The sequence below is a fragment of the Halichoeres trimaculatus genome, unplaced genomic scaffold (assembly GCF_033239565.1).
Source record: "Halichoeres trimaculatus isolate MK-OKI-2021-1 unplaced genomic scaffold, fHalTri1.1 fHalTri1_scaffold_19, whole genome shotgun sequence".
NCBI classification, from domain to species: Eukaryota; Metazoa; Chordata; class Actinopteri; order Labriformes; family Labridae; genus Halichoeres; species Halichoeres trimaculatus.
The window spans coordinates 22,898,831-22,913,637 of NW_027437197.1; the positions used below are offsets into that span (position 1 = coordinate 22,898,831).

Here is a 14,807-nt window from a genome sequence, read left to right on the forward strand (position 1 = left end):
GTCTTGAGATTTTAAGTCTAATAGTAGAATTCTTAATAAAATAAGACAAAGTGAGAACATAAAAACCCTCGAAGCATATTCCAAGAGAACATTTTTGCCCAAAACTGCGTCAGTAACTTACAACATTTTCAACCAAACACTGACAATGACTGATGTTTTCTGTTACATTTGATGATGTGCAGGTGGTGTCTTGTAATTCGGACGCACTAATCATTCTTTGTACATGTGTAAAGTGTTTTTAACAATTACAATGTTAATCAATGTTACTCATTTCATTTCGGCACAATTGTCAGAAGCAATATATGCCTGAGAGTGAGTCTATCAGAAGCAAAGATCTGTACTCAGAGCCGGCCTGATGTAAACTGTGATTTGTTTCCCTCTATCTTTTCTGTAGTATCTGTAGCATGAATGTGAAGCTACTTAACGGCACAGTTTAAAGATCATTTTCTCTCTTTTTAACTAGCGAGCTGATTGGCTTTAAATGGTTACACAAATCTCTTTGATAAACAATCCGTTACCAAAACATGCAAACATCCCTTCATCTTGGTGCTTTCTTTCTCCCCTTCCTCTGTCTTTTCTCTGCCCCTAAAGGTTGAATCCTTTTTTGCAAAATTTTTTTTGTCTTTAACTACCTGCACTTTGGATGCACAGTGCACACTGCACAGCACGAGGCACACATTACAGCTGCAGTGGAGCTTTGACATGTTATAGACAATCAGAATAACCTGGCCTCCATCATCAGCAGCACGCGTTTTATATAAGGTTGTATATTGTAAAATAATTTATTGTTGATGATACAAAAATTATCACTCATCCATCCAAAAAATGAAATTTTCATTTTGTTAATTGCTCTTGGGGGCCCCCTAGTGGCCGTGTAGCCCTAAGCAGGTGTTGAGTTTGCTCATGCCTTGATCTGGCTCTGTCTATACTGAGGTAGTTTGTGCCACCAGCAGCTTCACATGTGATCAGACCCATGAGCTGCCATACAGAGCAGTGCTTGAGGCGAAGCACATTTTTATATCAGTAAATCATCATTGCAACGGTACGTCATCATCATTACCATCACAATCATGAAACCTCACATCAAAGCTCTTCTCCTCAACATCATCTTTGTCTCTAAACTACCAGGAGCATTTGTGTACAATGAGCTGGGTCTAAAAAAGTTTCTCAGAAACAGAAAAAGAACCGTCCAGGTTATAGAAGTCAGACTACAGAAAAGGTTCAAATGTTCAATTTATTGAACGTGAAGGAACGAAACCTGTAACCCAGGACAAGCAGCCCTTTTACAACAGCTTCATGATCTCCTAAATTAGTTATGCTGGTTGCTGGTAGCCAAGAAGCCACTGCACTGCTGCGTGCCGCCATGACAGATAAGAAATCGGTCTCAAAACCAGTTCAATTGTGTTATTTTCTTTCAAGAAAATCTAAGTTTGCTGCATTTCAAGTTGGAAAGAAAATCACAAGCAGTTTGACGGATGATTTTCATATCAGTCCAACCTTTTTAAAGTAAATAGAAAGTCATTCGTCCAGGTTTTGGGTTAGTTAAGTTTTTTGAGTCGAATGCCCTCTTTTCATAAAAGCATTAACACCAAAAAAAAAGAAAAAAAACAAAACAAAACTGAAAAATCAAAAAAGTGTTACACCTGAGCGAGCTGATGGGATTTTATCAGGGGCCCTTACCACCCCCAGAAACCTCTGGTAACACCCCTGCTTAAACACCAATGAAGAGAAAGTGACCCCTTCATTAGACCTTCATAGCATTATTCGTGGTGTGTGTGGTGATGCGTGTGTGTATGTGAGTAAAAAGAAGTTCGGAGGGTGAGGGGACAGCCAGAGTGCATGATTTCAGTCCAGATGTGCGGACATATTGTAACTCCAGGAGGCGTTCACCTTTTCTCCTAAAGTGCTAAAGTATGAGCAGCAGCTGGTTCAGAAAGGAATAACCTTTAGTAACATTGTTTCTCCTGCTTCTATTACCTTGGTTATTTTTTTCTCCCTGTCACTGCAAAGTCACTGCTTTCAAACTATAACAAATAGCTCAGCGAGCATAATAACATCACTATCTAAACGTTGTGTCTGACTTTTATTTGTGTCATTTATGCAGAGGCACCCCTGGGGAAATGATTATCCTGAATATGGAGAGTTATTGCCTTCAACAATAACGCTTTCTGAAAGCTGGAGGGGAATAGAATAAAATCTTCTCTCAGATTGTGGCATAAAAATAGTATCTGTGTTTTTAAATTTGCCCTCTTTTTACTGTTCAATAATGTTTTTATACACTCTTTTAAATGAAGGAGCTTTAGTACCAAGGAGTAAGAACTAAGTGTCACAAAATTAACATAAAAATGACTCTCAGTTTTGATCTACTCATGATATCACCATAATAAGACTTCTTCTGCATTTCTCCTTCAAAACACATAACTCATAAGTGCTGACAGCTCGGCTCAGTCGATGAAAAACACTCAATACGTGACCATATTTTTATCAAATGTGGATAAAATCTTCAAATGCGCAAAGCAAAGCCAACTCTGACTTATATTCAGCTCCATTTCACACCTATAAATCCTTCTCGCAACATTTATCTCCTCGGTGTGACAGGTGCAACGAAGCCGACGCGCAGATTCATGGGGGTTTTTGGCATCTGCTGTGAGCCAATGGCAGCGCCCGCGGAGCTGTGGCTGGCGGGGTTAGGGCTGATCGTCGGGCACCTGTGCCAATCAGACGGCCAGTGGGAGGAGTTTCGGGGTTGGGAGGTGTGTCTGAAGAATACGAGTCTACAGCTGCATACTGTATCCAAGTCGGGGAGTAATGGCATGAGTACTGCTTTATACTGTTTAGACAAGCTTTACAGTGCGCGCGCTGGAAACTAATACTCCACTTTTCTTGCCTTTGCATCAGTCACAAATTAGACCAGAAGGCGTTGCGAGGAGACACAGAGGACTGTCGGACAAACTTAGTAGACGTAGACTAAAGTCCTCAAACTCACAGGCAGAAGAGGCTCCAAGCGATCCATCCTTTCTGGCTGCTTCAAGAAAGGATACGCTGCTGGACATGTGAATCTAAAAGGAGATACTTGCTCAGCACAGAAAATGAACCCAACGACTGCCCCGTGTTGCTTCGGCTTTCTCCTGACTTGCCTCTTGTTCGGGTACAGCGCTTCACAATCAGGTGAGTGGAACGATCCGCGAGCACCCCGCGGTGCGCAGTTTTGTGGATCCGTGGAGCTGATCGGTGCGCACAGAGCGCAGTGGCACAACTATCCATCGATCACACTTTCCCCCTCTGCTGTGTTTCTTTCACGCATGAAACGGAGAGATGCATCCTGGATAGACACAGTTAGACCCCCGCTGCTGTCATTTTTATCATCACGCAGTATTTTCTGCTAGAGCCAACATCTAACTCAGCCTCAAATTACACCTGAACAGGTGGGGTGACGTTTTCAGCGATATGATACTGACAGGTTGTTTCTGGCTGTATTTTCTGCTCTCATAAGCTGAGTAAAACAAAGAGACCTGCTTTGTATTTCCTGTGCACAGAGCGGCACTGTTGAATTTTGAGGAGGAGAGCCGAGGGAGATTTTATGTCCATCGCACGTGTCCTTTAGACTCAGTGTGGACAAACACGGAGGAGTGACAGCCTCGCTTTACAACAGGCTACTGTGCTCCTGTCCTCCCCCCTGTGGATAGACAGTCTGTCTGGTGCACGATTCGGTTTCAAAAGTTCTTTTATGACTCTGTTCTGTCTTGTTTCCTCAAATTAGATCATCGCCAAGGAGGAATGACCCTGCATCTTGTTGTCATTCCAAGAAAAGCGTTTGGTTTAAGTCGTAAGTCTTCTATAGGGACTGGTTTAGGAGCTGTGTGTCGTTGTTGTGTGTCACTCTTGATCTGTGTAACTCTCACACCTGAGCAAAGCGCGATAACGGCAGCGAACATTCATCCATATGCGTTCTGTAAGAGGGATAAAAGCAAAGCCGATTACCGTGAAATTACATTATTCCTCATTTTATAGCGAGTCCCCCTCGGGGAGCCTGTGAGCCACAGTTTGACTATCAGCGATGAAGCGCAGATGACTTTTCGCACAGACTGAGGTAGTACCGCTTGTGCAGGGCAGCGGCGCTCTTTACGCACAGGGAAGCAAAGGTGCGCTCAGGAGCTGTGGCGAGTGAGTGATGGGGAGAGATGGTGATTGTGTGTGTGTATACGAGAGAAAAAGGGGGGGGGGGGCTATATATTCACGGAACTGGGAGAAGCAACAAACACATTCACCCTGAACACCAGCGCCATCCTGATCCACCACCACGCGTGGCGATCGGTTGAAAACAGACCACAAACCATAACCACACGTTCACGCCACGCATCCTCACCCAGAGTAAAGTTAAACATGAAAACTTCCAGGCACATTTTATTTTGTATGAATCCCTTTAAATCCCGTTTCAAATCTATAAAGCGTCTCACGCATCAAGCGTCTTGTTTTTCTTTCAGCATTTTTTTTTTCCTGTGTGGAGTTCCGTCTCATCGCATTTTGTTGATTTGCATGCTGCAAAGTCTTCAGGTGAATTCGTTTATTTCACGTTTGTTTTTTTTATTATTAAAAAAAAGCAGCAACACACAGCTGAATTAAACTGAGTTGGATTCACAGTGTTTCGTCCGATTTGACGCGCTCATCAGGGCCCGCATCTGTAACGTGCGTCCAAAACATCCGCGTCCCGTGGAGCCTTAACGAGAGGGTGATTAAATTTGTGGGATTGGATGCGGTTTGGGAGAGGAAAGCTGAGGGGGATTCGTGTCTTTTTATTTTGTTGTACGCACATGAAAATTGTCTTTGTCTCGGCGTGGGGAAAAATATGAAAATGAGATAAATCTGTTGTTAAAAGAGGATTATGTACAATCTGTGTTATGGATGAAGCGTCCTTTACAGGGGAAGGTGAGCATAAAGGGAAATGCTTAATCATTAACGCGTGTCCCTGCTTCTCCATTATTGAATTATAATAAAAAAAGACACATTTCAAAGCATCACAACAAATACAGAATAGATCTGAGCCTGCTTTTTTGACGGCTCTGCTCAAATGAAGTACGGACACAATCAGCTGGTTTAGCCTCGAATCTTATAAAGCCCACGTGGAAGTTTAGGAAACAGAGAGGGGGAGATGCACACACGACGCATGATAAAGAAATATCAGCGTTAACTCGGGTTAAGTTCTGTCTGCAAGGGGAGGGAAACAGCAATATGATGAAATGTGTGTGCGCGCGCGCGTGTGTGTGTGTGCCTGGAAAGATCTGTGAGTATACGTTTGCGCGCGTGCGCCTGTGCGCGAGCGACGCGACTGCTGGTGTTGTAATCACTTTGCCTCGCGCACGCTTACACAAGTGTTTTTTCTTCTTCTTTTCCCTTTTTTATGAGAAGCAATGCTCACCTAAGACACACGCGCTCGCGCATGCACCCTCACGCGCGTATTAACCTAATTGCTTTTTCATAAGGTTCTTTGAGAAAAAGCTTTCATTTCACTTAATGATTCATTAAAACGTCACTCCTTGATTAACTGTAAAAATGTCATTCATTGCTTCATCAGCAGAATGTCACCTTTCTGTTAACTGTGAAAACCTGAACCTTCGCACAACTAGGGCCTTTATTTTGATAGAGCATTCATATTTTTAACTCCTCCAGCAAACATGAGGGAATGTACCAGAAGTGAAACCTCAAACAAACAAAAAATAATAATCACCCGGTTTCACATGACATTCGTGCTCAGGTTGACAGGAGTTTAGTGTCCCCACACTGCACTTTGGACTCCTCATTGGACTGCAGCTTAACTTTGGCAGCTGGAGGATCGAGGTGGAAACACATGCAGCTGCTGATCCTGAACCATATGGCTGAATTCCAGAAGTCTTCCTCTCTGTGTTTATGAATATTCATAATATCGCCTGCGCGCAGGGGTGTAGTGAAGTCATCTGTTCCGAATGCAATCATGTGCGCCTGTGGAGTGGGTGCTTTTTCAATTAGCATGTAGATAAACTTACTCCCCAAATGATCCCGTACTACACCTCACTGCACTTCCTTCTTTCCATTTTTCGATGCAAAGTTGGAGTTTTAGACTTCTACCAAAAGCACGGACAGCGCTCCTAAAATTAACCACATGTTTAACGATAGCTAATGTGGTTTTACTCTTTACTGCACCTTTGGTTTGATAGCACCCACTGTTTACTGGACCCAGCAGTGCAGTTCCAGTGAGCGGCTAATATGTGAGCTCATAGTATATTAAAATGTTTACAAGGGGTCGAGTCAGGCACACTGCGAGACTTATCTACAGAGAGAAGACATGAGGATTTGTTAGCTCTTTTTGTACCCTCTACATGCTGCAGCAGAATTAGTCTTTTTGTGCACTGTTCTTTGCTGTGTATTCTTTTTCCCTCCCAGTCTGAAGCACGGGGAAAGAATGGTGTTACATTAAGTGGCCCACACATCCCCGCTTCGTCACAAAGCCCTCTTACAGTCATATCTTTGCCTGCTGTCGCCTGATAAAGGCGCTTTGACCTCTCTCTGCCACCAGGCTTTTTATTAGAAGAATGGCAGTCTTTGATTCGGAGGTGATCCACTTCCATTTGTCGGAAAAGGGAATGTGAACCTCGGTGCTTTCATCTCCTCAGTGTCTGTCTGGGTGAGAGACGAGCACTGATGTAAGGCCATCAATCCTCTATATGGATAACGCCGTGTAACTAATATGATTCTACAAGTTCTCAAGCTTCACTTGTAAGAATGCATTTGATCAAAGCCTGATGCAAACATGCTTGGGTTATTTGGTTAATGAGATGGTCGTTTTTAAGTACAAATGTGTTTTAAAGTTGATCAAAACCTACTTACAGCTGATATCCTGAGGTCAGTGAGATAATTCTGATTCTTAAAGCTTCTCAAAGCCTGGTTTGGACAAGCTTAGGATACTAGATTAATGAGATCCATCCTGTCTTCTTTGACGTTTGATTGTTCTGATAACTCTGGGTTGCTTTGTGACATGTGCTCCCTAGCTTGAGGACACGGTTGCACTGACCAGCTGAACTGTACCATACTCAAGAAAAATTGCCCCAGTCACACTTCTTCAATATGAATCAGACGTAAGGTGCACACATGGCCCGCCTATGTCATTGTGAAGGATTTGTTTACAAGTAGCGTGGACTCATCAGAGTCAGCACAATAGGAATACAGAAAACATGGTTTCAACTTTTGAGACTTTTTGGCTTCTGCTGAGTCATTTTGGTTGGACACCCCCAGCAATTGTTTAAAATGATTGTTGAGAGGTCTTGCATTAAGTATGAAACAGGCACACCTCTCCAAAGCAGAGAGGTGTGCAAAGTATGAGCACGGTACACTTGTGGTCACTTTGGCCAAACAAACTGGACTAAAGGGTTAAAACCTGCTTGTGCAGGGTATGGATGACCAGTGTGACTGCACCCTAAGGCAGTGGTTCTCAAAGGGGTCTGCGAACCACACCTTGGGGGTCTGGTAAATAAATTTAACATGATAGCAGAAATTTGCTAAATCACTGAAAAAGCAGATCAACAAACTAGGATCCCTTTCACCAATAAAATCAGCTACTTTTTCCAATACCCCCCCCCCCCCCCAATTAAGTTTTGTGCCATGAGATCAATTCTGATAAGATCGTCACATGTCCATCCCATCATAGTGCTCAATGATAGAAATGACAAACACAGAACATAAAACACCTTGGAGCCAACATTTTCTCAAATGTTATAAAACTCATTACTTTGAAAGTATAAATGGAGCCTAATTCTATTTTTTACATTGGATGAATATCATGCTAATCAGTGTCATGATTATGAGAGTCCTTGAAGAAATGTCACACCAGTTTGAGAACACTTGCCCTAAGGCACTATGCGGACTACCTATGTCAGGGGAAGGCAGCCTCATGCCCTAAGTGCCAATACTTACTTCTTCCATAAAAAAATCAACAGTTGATCAGAATCTCTCCTTTCACAGCAAAGGGTGCATACCACTCACTCTCTGGCTATCTCTGGCAATAAATCCATACTCCCTTCTCCAACTATGTTGGAAAGAACGAATGGAACTTGGTTTGCTTGCCTTAATAACACCTCTAAATGGATGTGATTGCAAGCTAGCAGACTGACCTCCCAAGAGGTTTGTGGTGACGCACTTGCAGGACACATTTGCGCACCTGTAACATCATGATTAACATTTTTTATCAAATGTTGTTAAATTTTTACTTAAAGACATCTAAAGTGTGTTTAATTTCTTGTGAAGTGTTCAAAAGAATACAACACTATAGTTTTAGCATTTTTTTTCCTCTGTCTCATTGTAATTATTATCTGAGTGCCAACATAAATAGCCTCATGTGCCAGCTATGGCACCCGTGCCCTAAGTTGCCCACCCCTGATCTATATGGAGTTCATATGAAGCCAGATCAGTTTTAAAATTCACAAATGCAAAATGTGTGAGTGTGTATATAGATCCACAAATGTGTGAGTCAACCCACAAAAGTGTAAACAGATTTGCAGATGTGTAAAATAATTGCACAAATCCACAAATGCACACAGTAAGATTCACAAATGTAAAAAAAAAAAAAAGGAACAAAAAAAAAAGGGTTGTCATGAGTAAACCTTGCTGCATTTGCTTGTAGATTTTTGAGACCCCCTGATGAGCTCAGATCCACGTCTGTAGCCAATCAGATGTCTCCTTTCTCTTCAGCCAATCACAGTCGAGTAGATTTGAGGGTGTGTTTTAATGTCACACTGTTGCAGCATCTGCGCAGTGAAACAGTGAAATCACAACTAAAACCTGTCTTGATTTACAATAACGAGTGTGTTTTCCAGAATATCAAGCCCAGTTCAGACAGCTCGTTATATCTGTCTGTTGGGATAATTCCCCTTTTTTGGTCAAAAAAAAAAAGTCTTAAAGCTTTCATGGATGTGTTTTACAAAATCTTCTCCAAATCTTAAGTGGACAAATACTAGAAACTGGAGTTCTGTTGTTCAGAAATCACCGTTGTTACTGACAGCCAAGAGCAAAGAACATTGCTAAAAGATATTTTCCTCAGAAAAAGAAAACTTACCATTTTGATAGTGTTTTCCTCCCCTGGGGCTTCCACCCTGCAGCCCGATGAAGAATAAAAAAAAACCTCTGTTTGTGTAATCTACACTGTGGTTTCTTTGTGCGGGTAGTGGAAACCATTGAGTTTGCTATAAATCTCCTCACTACTCAACAAACAAACTGCTTTTGAACTGCTAGCATCAATAATACATGTGCAGCACCCTGAATACAGCGCGAGAATTCCCAATGAATAATTGCTCTAATATTCCAACAGGGACTGAAAGTGTGCTGCAGATTGTTCAATAGTGAGTGTGTGACCCTGTTGTCGCTAATGAAGCTTCTTTAGTTTGAAATCTGCTGTGATGTTGCTGTATGTTCTTTAATTACTACCACGGGGAGTTTTAACTTTTACATTTGTATCATATATGTGTTAAATGCAGGGTATTATTAAAGAATTCTCCTTTTAAGGCAACAAGAGGGAATCACAATTAGCATTACACCTCTCTGAATACACGGATGCATGCTTTAATTTCCAGTTTTGACTTGTTGACGATCTCATAAAACGTCAGACAGTATGCAGCCAGCAAGAATGATTGGATCATATCCTTTGTGACCTTTTCATGACATGCAACTTCATTTATCAACGGGGGTTATAAATGCACCACGTGTGTGCATGTGTGTTTCCATGCATCACTGTCAGATTGGTTATGAAATGTCCTTTTTGCAGTTAATGTCTTGATAAGATTAGAGAATCACTTGTGCATGTTTTTTGAATGCAGAATTTGTAATTGAAGCGCAGTTTTAAGGCAATGAGATCACTGCAGATTTGACGTAGTTTGTTAATAGTCATGGCTCCCTTTGTTCTTCTGCTGCTACAGTTCCTTCTTTTTTCCTGTCTGCAAAATGTGAAAGCTTTAAGACTTTATATATGAGGAGAATGAAAGCAGCAGTAGCAGAAGAAAAGACGCACAAATAGGAAAACAATAAAACGATCGCCTTTTTGGATCACAGGCCTTGTGAGCTCAACACAAACTCCCTCATTAACCAGAAAGTGCAACAAACACTAATATAAACATACAAGAGCCCGGTCCTGCTTGATATCTTTGACAGTACACCACAGACAGTTTAGACAGGTTGGGGACTGAGTTTCAGCAGCGGGAAAAATCAATCTGCTATGTTTTAATTAGGTTGGCAAATGTGCGTTTAGGGCCACCAAGAAGAGCCCGCGGCGTGAAAAACAATACAATTCTCTGATGCTGCTGCCGTACAGCTTTTTTATCTAAGGGGAAATGAGATTGACACAAACAACACTCAAAAAAAGAGGCAGAAGGATGCTGTGTCAGGCAAGGTGCAGACAACTGTCAGTCAAAAATACCTGCGTATACTGCTTTTGTCTGCGTGGCGACTGCTGCAAGGTAGAAGTCTGCTATCAGGGTAACTGAGATACAGCATGTGTGGAAAAGGAAAAAAGAATGGCAGACTCTTCGGGTTTGATGTAAACACTGAGAGTGACAGAAGACAATCAGACTTTTTGACCTGAGTGTTCCACCTGGCCTCATGATGTGATATGATGCTCTTCAATAAAATCCAATATGCAGGAAGTAAAGTGATACAATATAACAGTGGTTTCAAAACTCAAGAGGAGCAAGTAGCATTAACATTAGTCTCTTACACTGTGCAATTCCACAACAGCACTATAATAAAGACCCACCATCCCTACGCCTTTGAATCTGCACATTAAGCTCCACAACGGGGTAATTCTGGTGTCCCGGTGTGTGATTTCACATTGCACTGCCCAGTGAGAGCTCCACATACACACAGACTTAGACATACACACACTCACAGTGCTGCGCCCACCCTGCAGGTTCAGTTGATACACAGCTTCCTGTTCCTACCTTTGAATCTAGGCTTGGTGTTACAGCTACTGAAACAAAATTTGATGAGTCAAACGTCGCCCTCGGCTGAACGTTCACCAACTGCAAGAGCTGCCTGAATGTTTAAAATTTGCATGTTCTAGATTCACCTCATAATTCAGATGAGTTCAAAGGATGCAGGGATGTGTTAGGATGTGTGATACTGGGGTTTATGTATTTAAAAGAGAAGGAGATGCTAGGAAAAATATTCATTGACCTAAAGGGGGCAGAGACAGTTTGGAAACCACTGTGATACCAAATGACACAAAATGATATGCAACAAAACAATACATTATAAAGTGGTTAAGTAATGGGTGAAAAAACACAAATTTTATGATGATGATATTAACTGATTCATTGTGATGTGATTGTAATGATACCATACATAATAGTATGATATGGTATAATATGTCATGAAATGATGTATTACGTTTTGACACATTAGGATTATAAATACGATATAATACTGTAAGATAAGATGATACAAATGACATACCTTACAATGGGATACCTTACACACTAAAAACAGCCAGGTTATTACATCTACTCATCTCCTGAGTGATGAAATGTTTAACCCATGATGGGTTATTTACATATATTAAATGTGGGTTACTTTTGTGCAACTCAAGCGCTGAGTTGAAATCCATCAACCCAACATACATCGGATGACTCAGCACCTGAGTTGTTTGTGATCCAAACGTCATCACGTCGATGCTTCACCAACCAGACACCACACCAGGCTCTGTGCATAGAGTAGTCACACAAAACAGCCCCTTTTCAGTACAGTATTCTCTGTAACCAGACTACAAATAACTGCTCCTTTACATTTCAAGACAATGGTTTTAGTGAAGTAATTTTTGTTGTGACGACGTTTTGTAACGATGAGTAAGGAAGGAATGTACTGGATATGAGAAACTGCTGTATCCCACCAGACTGCGGCTGTCTATGTCACTCATGCCATGAACTGACTATGTGTTCACTACAGCACAAACCAGTTGTCTGTGTTTGAAAGTAGAGACTGTCTGTGCTTCATGGCACGGACCAGTTGTCTGTGTTCTGCAGCATGGACTGTCTGTCAGTGCTTCATGGCTTTATATATGATGTTAAATTGGACAGACCTTTTTTTTAATATTTGTGACTTGGTTAAGTTAAAACATGTAGTTAAAACAACCCAGAATTGTTATTAAATTGACCCAGAATTTGTGTTTCTCTTCATTATTTTATCAACATTAATATTATTTTTCTGTTTTATTCTATTCTATTAACACTCTAAACATTGTCTTTTTATACCCGCTGTCCTGTTTTCTGCTCCCAACTGCTTTTATTGCCTTTTATTTTATTTTTTAGTTTCTTTTTCCTGTTGATTGATGTTTTTAGCTTTATCTTGGTCCTCATGCCCTCACTTTATATTGCATGGTTCTTGCATTGCCTGTTCTTATGGGTTGAAGCTTGTGTTTGTTATTATGTCCTGGCTGTCAAAGCACTTCGTAAACATCTGTTTTTAAAAGGTGCTACATAAATAAATTATCATTATTATTATTATTAGAGAATATTTAACTCACCTGTTGGGTTAAAATGGACCAATCCATCCTGCTGGGTCGAAACAATTCTGCTGGGCTGGTGCTTTAATGAACTACTGGTTGGATTATAAAACAACCCAAATTGGGTTATTTTTTAACCCAACTGTTTTTGGTGTGTGTGATGTGATGTACAAAATACAACATGCAAAGAAAAGACACAACATGTTACGACACAGTATGCTTTAAGACACTATGCTATGATGCTGTTCTGTACTGTGATAATTCCACTGTAGTTGTATTAGTAATATTGCTGAATAACAACTGTTTTTTTTTCAGAGGTCTTGAAAAAAGGATTGAGGAAAGTATTTCCAAAATAAAAAGTTAAAGCTACAGATAAAAGACATCCATTATGGTAAAAAAACAGTAAAAGGATCTAGTCCATGGGCCAGGCCCAGGCCATTCACCTTTACCGTTATAAGAAACGTGTTTTATGGAGTCATTACCAAACATCCTCTGTAATCTGGCCGCTCAGTCATGTGTGTGATGATTAACTTTCACTTGGTACACACTTAATGTAGGGATTGCACAGTGTTGTTTTTTTTTTTGTTTTTTTTTTATCAGATTCACAAAAAGTTTCCTTGTAGTCCAAACGCTGCCAGCTTCCCACAAACCACACAAACAGCCTTCCACCAGGGTCATTACTCTGAAGTTTAAGGCAAATACGATCCTCGACCCCAAGCCCTTGAAAGCCTCACCCTTGTGTTCACTAAACATTGTAGATGTCATAGAGCCTGAACGCATCATGTACGTCTGTCAGCTCTGGAAGCTCTTTGATCCGCTTTGTTGTTGCGACTCCTCTCCTCTCACAGAGAGATGCAGCGTCTGTCCTCCACGTCCTCCTGCAGGGCTGCAGGAGGCTGTCAGGCACCGGCCCTTTTGACAAGCACGTTTTGAGCCTTTCAAAATGTGGTGACAAAGGGTCTGGGATAACACATATACAGTATGTGTGTGTTTGTGTGTGTGGTGACTGCGTCTGTCAGGGTTTGTTTGTATGGCTGCATGGTTGGAGGGATAGAGGGTGACTGACAGATTATAACCAAGCTCCAGAGACTCTGTTTCTCTCCTTCTCTTTCTGTCTTTGCTCCAGTGTCTGCCTGTTCCTCTTCCTCCGCCCACCCTCTGCCTTCATCTCTGCCTTTGTAAGCCTCCACATAATGTGGGAGCATTAAAATGACAATGGAAATTATGGCTAATCTTTGTTAAGACACAGTCATTACTGCCGCATTTTAGAGCGAGAGTCGGATGATAAGAGTCAGTCTGCCATGTTTTTTTTCCTCCCTCTGAAGCGACAGCCTGACATATTGGAGTGATGTGTTTTATTCTCACTTTTGTGTGTTATTTTTCTATTCCCGCTCAAAGTTAATAATGGTGGCGAATGTATGAAAGGATGATAATAGGCTGACAACTTGGGCATGAAAGACTAGCTCCACCTTCAAACGAGCTTTTCATGCAGTTCTGCATGTGGGTGTGTGTGAGTGTGTGTGTGTGTGTAAAAGGGCTGATTTCTCCCAACTCTCTCCCTGCTCTGTCTCTTCCTCTTTTAGTAATCCCCTTATAAAATATTCATAGCTAATCTGCATTCACAATGTAATTACAGACAGGCTTTGACTGATATCGGATATGGCCGGCGGAACACACACTTCACGCAAAATCTTGATTTGGTGATTTGTGTGTTTGAATAAATATGGAACAATGCTGGAGTCTGTTATGGGGTTTTAGGTTTGTAATTAATGTTAAATCAGTTAAAAGAGACATTTTTCATCCAGCTCAAAGTTTATTTTTGTAGCATTGGCTCTATGTTGATGTATTTTATGCTTTATCTAAAGTGGGAATGTGCATTGATACAATTTTATTGATACCTATGCCTTCATCGATTCTGCTTATCAATCCGATTCTTTATCGAATCTCTTATCAATTCCTCCTGTGAAATTTCTCTGTCCAAAAAGTAGCTTTACAAGTTTCCTGTGTCAACATTTCATTACGTTTATATGTGAATAAACATGAATTTGGTCACTAGGGATGGGTACCAAATTAGGTGCTTTTATAGGTACCGACCGTCAAAAGTACCGAGTACTGATTCATGTAAATCAAAAGGTACCATGTTTAGGTACCTAAATGCATCCTTATGACTGTGAGGGAGTGAAAGAGTAGGCAATTTTCCATGCTGGACATGAACGCTGCATTTCGAGATTATTTGATGAAGAATAAGTATGTTAAATTGAAAAAAACTTCTTACTTTATTATTAAACAAATT

General features: G+C 41.1%; 1 protein-coding gene across 2 annotated transcripts in view; it reads left to right on the forward strand.

Moving 5' to 3' along the window:
* Positions 1-2,805: 2,805 nt before the first annotated feature.
* The window catches only part of erbb4b (erb-b2 receptor tyrosine kinase 4b), a 525,535-nt gene continuing 513,533 nt past the window's right edge, over positions 2,806-14,807 (forward strand). For both annotated transcript variants that reach the window (XM_074694273.1, XM_074694274.1), the window contains exon 1: positions 2,806-3,168. In XM_074694273.1, coding sequence (XP_074550374.1) covers positions 3,090-3,168 — 79 coding nt within the window. In that variant the 5' untranslated portion in view covers positions 2,806-3,089. The remainder of the gene's footprint in view (positions 3,169-14,807) is intronic.